The 13,519-nt window shown below is 41.6% G+C and overlaps 1 protein-coding gene across 4 annotated transcripts in view; it reads left to right on the forward strand.

Annotated features, from left to right (window-relative positions):
* srek1 (splicing regulatory glutamine/lysine-rich protein 1) overlaps window positions 1-13,519 on the forward strand; it is an 18,251-nt gene continuing 4,732 nt past the window's right edge. The window contains exons 1-11 of one of the 4 annotated variants that reach the window (XM_078162275.1): window positions 1-270; window positions 421-554; window positions 1,231-2,310; window positions 2,656-2,771; window positions 2,867-3,013; window positions 4,261-4,439; window positions 4,643-4,773; window positions 4,865-4,979; window positions 5,087-5,191; window positions 8,345-8,416; window positions 8,606-8,720. In XM_078162275.1, the coding sequence (XP_078018401.1) occupies window positions 2,280-2,310; window positions 2,656-2,771; window positions 2,867-3,013; window positions 4,261-4,439; window positions 4,643-4,773; window positions 4,865-4,979; window positions 5,087-5,191; window positions 8,345-8,416; window positions 8,606-8,720 (1,011 nt within the window). In that variant the 5' untranslated portion in view covers window positions 1-270; window positions 421-554; window positions 1,231-2,279. Of the gene's footprint in view, window positions 271-420; window positions 555-1,230; window positions 2,311-2,655; window positions 2,772-2,866; window positions 3,014-4,260; window positions 4,440-4,642; window positions 4,774-4,864; window positions 4,980-5,086; window positions 5,192-8,344; window positions 8,417-8,605; window positions 8,721-13,519 lie in introns of those variants that run through there. The other 3 variants (XM_033646608.2, XM_033646609.2, XM_033646606.2) reach the window with 3 other exon arrangements.

The raw sequence follows: 13,519 nt of genomic DNA on the forward strand, positions 1-13,519 counted from the left end.
AAGAGACAAGAAGGAGCTAGTGAAACGTCTCGCTCCGCCCGCTTGGATGTACTGTTTATAGTTTACCGTCGAGTGGGGTGACAGAGAAATAAATATTGTTTAAATACAAGACTTAGATATAGCGATTTTATAAATTTGCACGATGAGCGGGATACCAGGGACTGCTGTCGTCCAGGTCACCAACCTGTCCTCGGCCGTAAGCAGCGAACAGATGCGTACTCTGTTCGGTTTCCTGGGAGACATCGAGGAGCTGCGGCTCTATCCGCCCGAGTAAGTGCAACCTGCCGCGGCATGGCTAGCCAGGCAACACCGCGGATCTGCGGCCTTGCTGCGGTCCGCTTAACATTCAAATTGAGACGTAACGGGTGAAATATCTAACTAACCCGCATTTTTTTTCTGTTTGTCTTTCTTTTGTTACAGCAATGCTCCTCTGTCTTTCTCGTCCAAAGTGTGCTATATAAAGTACAGAGATCCCTCCAGTGTTGGTGTGGCGCAACATCTCACCAATACTGTTTTTATTGACAGAGCTTTGATAGTAGTGCCATGTGCCGAAGGTGAGTGCAACCCGTTTCGTTTAAAGACATAAAAATGATATTGAAATGAGTCAGTGGACTTGCTGTGGCCTTCTCCCCTTGAATCCAACCGTTTGGTGTTTTGGTTGAATTCTGGGTTGTTGTTTTTTTTTTTTTTATTCGCATGGAAAACTGGCAAGTTGTGCCATTGGGTAGTTCTGATTTTACCCACGTATTTGACACAGGTGACGGGTTATATCACCACAGTAAAACCCTAGCTATCTTATTTCTCATAGCGCCCAGCCAGGGTTTCTGTTTGCTGTCACAAGGTGGTTTCTATTGATAACAGTAGAGCTATGTTGAATATTTTTTGAAGATGCAAGACATTATTTACCTCACCGTAAACACTGGGTTCTCAGGAATAAGTAGCCTGTGTTTGTTTAAGAAACTGCCATTAATGTTTGATGGAAATGACAAAATAAGTCCTTGGCATCAAAGCTAACTTAATCCCTTTTCTCTCTCTTTCATTTTTGGTGCTCCTTTTCTTTAAAATTCCCTCTCCTTTGGTGCCACTGTTGTTCCCTTGTGTACAGTCAAAAAAAAATGATATCACCTCTAACTTGATGCTTTTTGTCCACGTGACTTAGTGCTGGATGGCTACTGAGTTTATTAATTTGGTTTTGTATGTTTTTTCTGTGTGATTATGTGTGCATATCAGATGACTAGACTGGCCCAGCTGTTACACTACACTAGCCTGAGTCAGGCATTGTTTTCCAAGCCACTATCCCCGATCGGGCCAACGCAGCCTTCAAGGGGGAATGTGACCAGGAGAATAGCCCGCTGAACCTTCCAAGATGGACACCTTGTCTCTTTTTATTTATTTATTTTTTTCTTTTGGTTTGTTTCCTTTCATACTTTCCCATGTTGTCCACTCTCTACTGTCTCTATCTAGAAAAATACCGTATTGCTTATCTCTAGCTTTGTGTTTATATTTGTTATTTTGGTTTGTTGTTTTGATTATTGTCCAACCCCCACCCCCTCTCTCTCTTCTGCTACAGCTGCAGCTTGTGTGTGATTGAATTCTGTCCAGGTTGCTACGGCATACCGGTGGGATGTGTATCACACATGGGATGCTAGGAGGATCACTAACACTTTACTCTCTTGTCACCTACTCCTGTTGACATAGTGAGAGGATTAGACATTATAATAGTGAGACCCAGTAGAGTCTTTTAAATTCTATTTGCACTTTTCACCTGTGCTGAAATCTGTAGTAAAAAAGGTTTCCCCATATATTACTACTTTATAGCTCTGGTATGAATGTTTAGTATTTATTAACCCAGTCACTCTCCATTGAACATCATTTTTTCTCTCTTAACTTGGAAATTCGTGACACATGAATTAATGTTTTGCGCGTTATTTGTTTGACATATTTCCTAGCAATACAAGAATTTTTCAAATGGTAACTCATGCTCAGTGCCTCCAGCTATAATGAACAAGATTTGAAGTGTTTTTTGTTTCTTATTGGTCTTTATGTAGCCTTTTTCTCCAGCTATAATCCAGAGTGGAATGATCAGAATCCCTAATTGGTTGTTGTTTTAGCTAAGTCTTGGCTAACATTTACTACAGTTCTTAAATTTGTTGTTCTTTTCTGTATTTGATGTCCTGTGTGCTATTAGTGATGCAGCCATTGGGGTTGTCTTGTGTTGCACACCTTTCCAACACTGCGAAACGATCGCCCCACGGAAAAGCGCCCATGCTTGATATCGTATGGTTCATGACCAATATGTTTCCAGTACAGGTGACCCATGCATCAAAGTGTTGACTCATTCTCTGCATTGTGTTTTTTTTTCTTTTTGATCTATGAAAAGAGACCAAGGACAAAATCAGTGTTCCTTTGTTTTTGAAAAAAAGTTAATATTTTCATTGAAAAAAATAATTCAGATTGACTGACAAGGATAATTTAACAAAAGCAAAGTAAGGGTGCTCGGTCTCCAGAAGTAGACAGTAGAACTCTTGTAGGGTGTATGGGGAAGTGTATGCTCTCTTTCTCTCTAGAATACAGTGGGCTAATTGTGCAGACATAGAGGAGACAGAGAGAAGAATCCCACTATTGCCTTCACTAATATCTTCTTCTGTCCTACAGGGAAAATCCCAGAAGAGGCCAAGGCCTTGTCACTTTTGGCACCTGCTGCCCCAGTGCCCAGTCTGATTCCTGGTGGAGGACTGCTGCCAATTCCCACTCCGGCTCCGCTTCAGAATGTGAGTTGGCATCTTGTGGCTCTCGTCTTGTCTGTTCGGATGTCATGCAATTAAACCTGTGTGTGTGTGTGTGTGTGTGTGTTTGACACCTGCAGCTGAACCTTCCCATAGTAAATCGGCTGTCAGCTGCTCTGGACCCCACAGCCTCAGTTCACTCCCAGCCCCCCCTCATGGGGAATGTGGATCCTTCAAAAGTTGATGAGATCAGGAGGACCGTCTATGTTGGCAACTTGAATTCACAGGTAATGTCAAATCTTTGTTCACACTGAGTAAACCCTCGTGAGTTTTTATAGCAGCAGGGCGGTAGGGGCTGATGATGGGGTCAAAATTTTATATCAGAGTATATGTAATTTTCAGGCAATTGTCTTTCACATTACAAGCAAAACAAAACAAAAACATACAGCAAAATTCCACAGATTTTGATTCTGGATTATCACTGAAAACTGCAACACAAAAAAAAAGTCAGCGCACTCTTTTTGGGTCTGGTAATTTTATATCACTGTACCGCTGTGTTTCCCAATACAGTAATTGTTCTGTAAATTCAGTTAAGAAATTGTTTAAAATAATCATTCATCCATTCCATTCATCACATTTTATTATTTTCCTCTTTTATTTGGAACTTACATACAAGTAAAAAATAACTGCCTCTTATGAGACAAAACTTGAATTGAAAACAAAAGACTAGAAAGCGTAAAACTAACATTCTTCCAAATAGAAGTGTCAAGGTTCCTGAGAACATTTGGCCTCATCACCAATATCTAAGTTTTTTCTCAGATTTGTTGTTAAGAAAGGTCCTAAGAAAAGTATGTCAGATTCATGATGAGTTCTTAAATGGCAGAATTATTCACACCTGTTCTCTTATATTGATGAATCCCATTGTCTTCCAAAGTTGAAAGTGTGTGACAGTTGATCCTATTTAGCATAGATAAACACCCATAAAAGGGCACGAGACTGCAGGATGTGTGCACTGTGCATACACAGAAATAGAAGTATAAGAAGAACAGTCCATAAAAGTCTAAAGAGGATGGAGCACTAGACTAGACTGAGCTGTCATATTAAGTAGACAGTAGTGGATATGAAGTGACACAAAAGAGATACATGGGATGCTAAAAATGCGTGTTAATCAATCACCCAAACCAGACCCGCAAACTGCCAACTTTATCCATTGTAGTACAGTTGTCAGGACTGTGGACAGAGATGTCCACGGCGCTCTCCAAGGTGTGCATATATAGGTTTTAGAGAAAGAGACACAGAGAAGGGCGGAAGGTGAACTATTTTACTCTTTACTTGTGCAACCATGTAGCGCTGATAATAGAGTATATGAGATCACTAAAATAGAAGTCTGAATCGTCAACCAGATTGATTCAAGCTCAAGATAGGTAAGAGAAATTACAGCTGGAACCAGTCGTAACAGATTGGGAAGCCAAATCTTGTTCAGGCAGAGAGTCAAAGCTTGTTGTCATTCAGTTTCATACTTTCTTTTGCACAGACTACCACTGCAGACCAGCTGTTGGAGTTCTTCAAGCAGGTGGGAGATGTTAAGTTTGTGCGAATGGCCGGAGATGAGACCCAGCCAACACGCTTCGCCTTCGTAGAGTTTGTTGAGCAGGAGTCCGTCGCCAGAGCCCTGACCTTTAATGGAGTCATGTTCGGAGACAGACCCCTGAAGTATGTATTTTTGACAAAAGGTCATTCCCTAGAGCAGTGCAGCCCAGCTGCCGACATTAAAAATAATGAAATGTGTAATTTATTTACTCTGATAATATCACTCTTAAAGAAACAGATATGTGCTTAAAATTACATAAATCATGACAGAGAACAAAATGGTCATTAGTGGTTTGTGTCACTTGTTATTGTTTTTTGTCTGTCAGGGTTAATCATTCCAATAACGCCATAGTAAAACCCCCAGAGATGACACCACAGGCTGCTGCTAAAGAGCTAGAAAGTGTGATGAAGAGGGTGAGGGAGGCCCAGTCTACTATTGCTGCTGCCATTGAGCCAGGTACCAAATTTAGATTTGCTGCACAGATCATGGTTTTTAATAATAAATCGCTGAAGTTGGTCTGATGCTGAGACTGCTGCTCTTCTTCCAGTTGACATAAAGAAGCGTTCCTCCAGTCGGTCTAGAAGGTCAAGACGGTCCCGCTCACGGTCCCGCTCCCGTTCACACTCAAGAATGCACAGGAAAAGGTCGCGTTCGAGACACAGGTGCCCAACGAATACCCGGATTTTTAGATTTTACTCACTTGATGCTTTGATCATATGATTTTGATCGTGTCCAGTCAGTGAATTTTTTTGTCCTCTTGTTGGAGCAGACTGGTGCCAAAGTTGTGGCCAAGGAATGACTCCCACAATTCCCGAAGTAGCCACAGGAGGCGGTCACGTTCCAGAGACAGGAGACACAGTCGAAGTCGATCAAGGTAAATGGGAAACAAACCATAGACCGCGGAACCGGGGGGGCCAGGGGGGCCATGGCCCGGGTAACTTTTGTACTCTGACATGGAGGGCTGCATTGGGATTGGGTCCCGCTGGGTCCCGCGGGTCCCCATTAAACAGTAGAAGGAGAAGAAAAAGAAGAAGAAGAAGATGTAGCCTAGCGACAGGATGTCAACACAGGAACTTGGTGCACATGCATGAGCGTTTCCACTCCATATTTATTCATAAATGGACGAATATGCCCTGAACCAGCTTTCATACCAATTTGCCGCTTGCTCCACCTGTCTGTCTGTCTGTAAGCTCCATCTGTCATGAGACATGAGACATGAAAGAAGACGTGCAGTTTATTGTGTTTCACCGGCGACGCGCTGTCATTACGGGCCTCTGCACGCTCTTTATAACTCACTGTGTGAACCTATGTTGCATAATAAAGATTTGCACCCTCGTAATTTTTAACCGCTCCCTCAGTAACTTCATCCTGGCGCCGGGCTTGCCTTAACCTCAATCACTGCTATATAAAGGTAGAAAAATAAATAAATACAGAGGAGGAGAATAGAATATGAAACAGCCTTTATTTCATTAAAAACTAAATGAAAACAACGAAATAGGAGCGCTATTCTTGACCAGTGTGTCAAAAGACATGCAGGCCAAACAACCCCATGAATCTCTTTATTAATAGCCTATAAAATGACGTGTTTTCTCCTGCGGGAGAGAAGACACAAAATCAATGCATCTCTATTATTGTGCGGCATAAATTCTCAGAGTTTTGCGGGAGCGGGCAGGAGTGGACATACACATTGCGGTTGCGGGTGGTAATGGTCAGAAATTCAGCGTTCTGGTTACCTTTCAGTAACTGCGCAGCTGCGCCTGTTTTGTTGTTTGTGTGTGTGTGTGTGTGTGGCTCTGCACATCAGTTTGATATGAGTGCTGACTTGTGATGATAATGAATATGATGCTGATTTAGATTCAAGGCAGCAAGATGAGTTTTGGTTGTGGCTGTGGACTGGATGTACTTTGTTGTTTGCTATAGTTTCATCTGTGCGTTTATGTGTAAATAGGCTTGGCCTGTTGTGTGTGAATGTTAGAGTGGGATCAGAGGGGTTAATCTGAGCAAGCATGTGTTCGTGTTCATGCCTGTATACTGTAGATGTGACTGTGTGGTGTTGGAATAAAAAAAGTGCTCCGCAACGTTATTTAATACATCAGTAATATTGTGTGTTTCAATGCATCCCCCCCCACCCCCTCCGCGTGACTTGAAATTATGGCCCCCCCCTTGTTCAGATGCGTTCCGCGGTCCATGAAACAAACACAGGGTTCAACACACTTTAAAAAGCGGTTACAGGCTGGCAACCAGGCATCAGCTTGTGGTGGCTGAAACTGAAAATATGGTTACCATTTTGAGAAATAGACAAACCATGTGGTTAGATATCAGCTTGTTAATGAAAATGTGACATAAAAGAGTTTTTGAAAGCTCTATTAAAGTAATGAACAAAATTCCTTGTAATTTGTGTTTCATCTGATACATTACAGAATTTGAATCTCAAGTGTTATCAGTTAATGTGTCCACCTTTAACTCCTATCTGGGTCTGACTGTAACAGAAATATTTATATATCAGTATTGCAACAAGTATTCTAAATATGGCTACCCCCTAATGGTCAACCACGTTAGTTGACCAGAAAGATTATTGGTCGGCAAGGTTTCATTGGTCATTTAGTCGCACAAAAACAAAAAACAAGCAAATGTGGAACTCTATTAGGAGCTGTACCTTGTCAAAATAAATCAAAACCAGTTTGACTGGACCATGAGAGAATTTAATTTGAAAGGACAGATAAAGGAAGAGGCCATGCTCAGCAGTCAGACAGGAGTAACAATACAAACCAGTCACAGCCGACAGATATCTTTCCCATCTTCCATAAATATTCAGTCTGCTAAATATGGACAAGTTGATCATTTTAGTGCAGGGCTACCCAGAGCTTTACATCTGTCCATCAGACAATAGGCCTACATACTTTCAAACAGCGCCTGGAAGAAGATGAGCTCTGCATTCAGGATTTTAGATGAATAGGCTATGAGATGGTGCATGTTAAGGTTGCTTAGCCACCTCAGGGCAACCTGCCACCGCACTGTTGAAAGCTGGCACAAAAAAGGCACAAGAGTAGCACCCAACATGGCATGTGTACGGCCCTTGATTTACAGGGCTGGTACCTGCGGTTATTACACAGGCTTGTTAATAACATGTCAGGCAGGAAATCCCAAGTGTGGGATCATTTTGAGAAGGTGAAGGACGGACCCAAGGTGATATGTAAACAATGCAGGCAAACATTTGCCTATCATTTGTCGACAAACATGACGTATCATCTGAAACATGTAAGTTGCTGCATGCCCATTAGCCACTTAGCACAATCATTACTGCTTTGCTGACAGCGTCATTAACAGGTGGCTTGCTGAGTGTGTGGCATACACCTTTAGATAGTCCTTTATTAAGGGATGGGGGTGACTAGTCGACTAATGGCCCTAAATGACAACTTTTGGACAACTAGGAGTTCTTCGTTGAAGGGAGCCCTAATTCGAAAAGGGGTTGCCACTTATGGCAACTAAAGGCCAAGAATTGCCTGCCTGTTTCTCAAAATGGTTGTCAGTGGCAGCCTGGCAACTGTTGAGCACTAAAACAATATATACCGCATTGATCTCCAAATGATCTCTCTTTTCCTTCAATCAAGTCCAAATGCCGTCCAATGCCTAGTTGGATGTTTGGCACCACCTGCTGCTGTTGTGTAATTTAAGATATTACAATCCTAGTCTATCATGAAGAAAACTAAATATGATAGACTTTACTGTCACCCTGCTGTCCCTGCCCTTAGCAGTAGGGAGCACCAGGTACTAAATGAGTCTTGTAGCTGCCTGAATTTGGCCTGTGTTGTTTCTGTATCTGGCACCAGGTGAAATACTCTTATTGTCACATAAACCTTTTAATGAAATAAGGTGCACTGATGTACTGTGGACTTTTTTAATCAATCTTCTGTCTGTTTTTGTTTTGTGTATTTAATGCATGTACTGTCACAGTGCTGCTTTTTCCATAAGTAGCTCATATTGTCTCCACAAAATATACTTAATCCAGTTAATGTTTCGTTATCAGGGGCCACAGGAGGAAGAGTAAGGATCGGTCCAGGAGCCCTCGGAGGAAAGCTAGATCACCCTCACCCAAAAGGTAAATCCATCACTTCTCATCCTCCCAAACTGTTTTGAGATGTTCTAGATGTTCCTTAAGTCTTCTATGTTGTTCATGTGTTTTCTAGGTGGAGTTATAACTGTGTGCAAAATACATATCAGTGATTTTGTGTCAGCACAACTGTGATTGGTTTCTTTTTGTTGATGTGTTTGTTTTGACTTCTTTCAGAGGTAAGAAAGACAAGAGGAGGGAGCGCAGCAGGGACCGAAAGGACCGCTCCACGTCCAGGAAAAGGAGCCGCAAGGACGAGGACAGGATAAAGGGCAAGGCAAAGCCAATGAAGGTAATAAATCTCAAACTTTAGAACACCTCACTAAAGTAACACTCCCCTGTGCAGATACTTGCCGGGACCAAAATCTGCTGATCACTTTCTCCCAGTCGTGCAGGCAAATAAAGCTGTCGCACTACTGATAATTTAAAGAGCTGAGCTGAACTTTGTCGCACTAAAAGGCTTCTCAGGTGTGAGAAGTAAAATGAGGTGACTTTCTCACTGTTACCTTCTTTCTATGGTGAATGTTTTGCTGTCATTCTCCAACTCATGCATAAAACCACATGAACACTGACCTACTTTTTAAAGTGTAGTATAAAGATCACACAAAGGTGATAGCCGAGAGATAAGAGGCGACACTTTTTGGCTTATCACACTCCATCTTTGCTGTCAGTAAAAATTCAGATGGCAGCTGAATGTTTTCTTCTGACACCACTACAAACCTGCTGAATGCCTGTTTTCAGAGTTGCTTTGCAGAGTCCGTACTGTCTTGTCACATACTTCAGTTCACAGTTACTGTAAGTGATAACTCAACCCAATTTTTTTTTTTCTGTTAACAAACACTCCCCCGTAGACTTAGTTATTTGTATATCCTTATTATAGAACAGCCGCTGCAGCTGAAGCTTTACTAAAACACCCATAGAAACACCCTAGTCTTCTGGCACTTTTCCAGCTGCGTCGTTGTACACAGGGCACCTAAAAACAAAAGGAAAGTCTGTAATGGCAACAGAGAAGAGTGATTGAAGTGGAGGTAGGCGCAGGTAGAACTTCATCTGCTTTTCATTGTGATTGACTCTGGCTGACGGAGCTGTCCGCACCCAAGCAGGATTTTGTAACTAAACAGAACGCACACTTTTTCATTTCATCAACTGTGTTTGAATATGATATTTTTACATCACAGATGATGAACGAAGGCCTCAAAATGTGAGTCTTACAGGTACAAACTTGGACTTAAATGCTAGGCTGTTCTAGGAATTTAGTTGGGTTGCTGCTCTGCAGGTGTGCTGGACTGAGCTTTAAATGGGCAGCGGCCTGGATTACCATATTTCCTTTGATCCCTGGTAGGCAGATGTACATCAGTTACAATGTTGAGTATTTATTGAAACAAAAAGAAGAAGAAAAAGCAGGAACCACATCTACGTGACAAATTTATATTTAGGTCCAATCCCAATACACTTCTTGCCTTTGCCCCTCTGTTGTGCATGGTATAGTCTAGGTGCAGGGTGTTGGACTAAAGGGGTATGGCGAAGTGCTCAGGCTGCATAGCCCCCCAAATGGAGGTTTTTCAGAGTCACAGTCCAAACAGCGTTCTGAGAAATCATCACCAAGATGGCTGCACAAGCCACAGATAAACCCACAAATGTATTTTCCTCATTAGTAACAGTAATATATTATGTTTTTTCCCTTTTAATGAGCATAAGAAAAAAAACTGCTTGTAGTATTAGCCTATGCTGATGTCTCATTAGCTAACTAGCAAGCTACAGCTAATGTTACATTATTGCTGATTTGTGCATGACAGTCCCACATTTTGACATACTTTCATGTTGCATTCCCACCCCTTGATTGCATATGACACCCAAGCTTTTGTCCAGCAGCAAAGTTGCTGCGCTTGTTACCGCTCTTCTGACATTAGTGCAGACTGACAGGAACACGGGTTGCTAACGTTAGCCTACAGATCGCTGCTAGTTGTCTAATAGTAAAGCAGTGTTCTGTTTTATTTGATGACTTGTTTGATCGATTGATGGTGTGAAACTAATGTTGAGAATGAATTGGGAGTGTCCAGACAACTGGAAAAAGGCTGTGTGTAGCACATGCAAGAGAACTGCAGAAAACGACTCACGTGCTTATTATAGTAAGTTTATTGATATTGAATGTGTCACATGTTCAAATTGCACCAGTTTCAACAATGGATGAATTAGGGCTGTAGTCAACCAAAGAAAATCTTGGTCGACTAAAGTCGCACATAATCTTCAACTAATCGATTACAGGGTTTCCGTGGGTCATTAAAAAGCATTAAAAGTCATTAAATAGATTTTGCGAAAATTAAGGCCTTAAATGGCATTAAAAAGCATTAAATTCGGTGTCCAGAGGCATTAAAAAATTAAATACACTTGATGGAAAAAAAAACATTGTTATTCATGATTTATTTTGATTATATAAACATTTAATAATTTTGATCGGAAGTATAATGTGATGATTGACAGCAGAACCCTTTAATTGGCTATTGTTTATGGCCGGTGCACGAAGTCACAACACCGGATGCTTGGAGTGCAGCGTGCTGTGAGGGTGCTCATGCTGTGGCGAAAGAGGGGAGGGAATATTAGCAAATGTCGGAAAAATGGGAAAATGCAAGTTTCAGCAGAAGTGGTTGTATGAGGAACTATTCAGAACCTGGTTAAAGCCCATCAACGGTAAACCCGGAGAGGCATTTTACAGCGTGTGCAAAAAGATCTTCAAGCTTTGCATAATGGGCGTCAATGCGGTGAATTCACACATGCTGTCAGATAGTCACAAGTCGGCGATTAAAGGCAGGCAGCAGTTAACTGTGCTGAATTTCTTTGCTGTGACCAGCAACGCAGCTTCTGCTGTCGCCACCACAACTGCAGCTGCTGCTGCTACCACCACCACACCTGCCGCTACAGTGACCGCCTCCAGCCTTTTCTGGTTAGAGTTAGTTTTTCACATCATTCTTCAGGCTGGTTTTGTTATTTTTGAAATGTGCAAATAAATTCTGAGACTGTAAACTGTCTTGTGAGCAGAGGTGGGTAGAGTAGCCAAATATTGTACTGAAGTAAGAGTACTGATACTTTAGAACAGTATTACTCAAATAAAAGTAAAAAGTAGTCATCCAAATAATTGATTAAAAGAGTATTTGGTGAAAAAACTACTCAAGTACTGAGTAACTGTTGAGTAACGTCTGATTTATTTGTAAAATAAGAACATGAACATAATCAATCAATCAAAAATAATAATCTGCAAATTCATGTATTTTAAACGATACCCCTTTAACTAAAACAAAAATAAATTAAATCTTTACAACTTTACATCTTACATATATATACACACACACGCACATATATATGTATATATATATTTGTGTACATACAGTACAGGCCAAAAGTTTGGACACACCTTCTCATTCAATGCGTTTTCTTTATTTTCATGACTATTTACATTGTAGATTCTCACTGAAGGCATCAAAACTATGAATGAACACATGTGGAGTTATGTACTTAACAAAAAAAGGTGAAATAACTGAAAACATGTTTTATATTCTAGTTTCTTCAAAATAGCCACCCTTTGCTCTGATTACTGCTTTGCACACTCTTGGCATTCTCTCCATGAGCTTCAAGAGGTAGTCACCTGAAATGGTTTCCACTTCACAGGTGTGCCTTATCAGGGTTAATTACTTTAAGAAATGAAGGTCAGTCAGTCCAGAAAATTGCAAAAACTTTAAATGTGTCCCCAAGTGGAGTCGCAAAAACCATCAAGCGCTACAACGAAACTGGCACACATGAGGACCGACCCAGGAAAGGAAGACCAAGAGTCACCTCTGCTTCTGAGGATAAGTTCATCCGAGTCACCAGCCTCAGAAATCGCAAGTTAACAGCAGCTCAGATCAGAGACCAGATGAATGCCACACAGAGTTCTAGCAGCAGACCCATCTCTAGAACAACTGTTAAGAGGAGACTGCGCGAATCAGGCCTTCATGGTCAAATAGCTGCTAGGAAACCACTGCTCAGGAGAGGCAACAAGCAGAAGAGATTTGTTTGGGCCAAGAAACACAAGGAATGGACATTAGACCAGTGGAAATCTGTGCTTTGGTCTGATGAGTCCAAATTTGAGATCTTTGGTTCCAACCGCCGTGTCTTTGTGAGACGCAGAAAAGGTGAACGGATGGATTCCACATGCCTGGTTCCCACTGTGAAGCATGGAGGAGGAGGTGTGATGGTGTGGGGGTGTTTTGCTGGTGACACTGTTGGGGATTTATTCAAAATTGAAGGCACACTGAACCAGCATGGCTACCACAGCATCCTGCAGCGACATGCCATCCCATCCGGTTTGCGTTTAGTTGGACAATCATTTATTTTTCAACAGGACAATGACCCCAAACACACCTCCAGGCTGTGTAAGGGCTATTTGACCAAGAAGGAGAGTGATGGAGTGCTGCGGCAGATGACCTCGCCTCCACAGTCACCGGACCTGAACCCAATCGAGATGGTTTGGGGTGAGCTGGACCGCAGAGTGAAGGCAAAGGGGCCAACAAGTGCTAAACACCTCTGGGAACTCCTTCAGGACTGTTGGAAAACCATTTCAGGTGACTACCTCTTGAAGCTCATGGAGAGAATGCCAAGAGTGTGCAAAGCAGTAATCAGAGCAAAGGGTGGCTATTTTGAAGAAACTAGAATATAAAACATGTTTTCAGTTATTTCACCTTTTTTTGTTAAGTACATAACTCCACATGTGTTCATTCATAGTTTTGATGCCTTCAGTGAGAATCTACAATGTAAATAGTCATGAAAATAAAGAAAACGCATTGAATGAGAAGGTGTGTCCAAACTTTTGGCCTGTACTGTATATATATATATAAAATAAATAAAAAACTATCTGCAGTTGGACATGGGCATTAAATTTGTTTAAAGTGGCATTAAAAAGCATTAAATTAGATTTGCTGATACCGGCAGAAACCCTGGATTAGTTGTGGGGGAAAAACAAAATGTTTAAAAATGTTATTTTTACTTTTGCGGTGGTGTGTCTGTGTCATTCTGCAGTTACACCTCCAAAACACTAGACGGTGGTAGAGGACTGTGTTA

The sequence above is a fragment of the Epinephelus lanceolatus genome, chromosome 19 (genome assembly GCF_041903045.1).
Source record: "Epinephelus lanceolatus isolate andai-2023 chromosome 19, ASM4190304v1, whole genome shotgun sequence".
NCBI lineage: Eukaryota > Metazoa > Chordata > Actinopteri > Perciformes > Serranidae > Epinephelus > Epinephelus lanceolatus.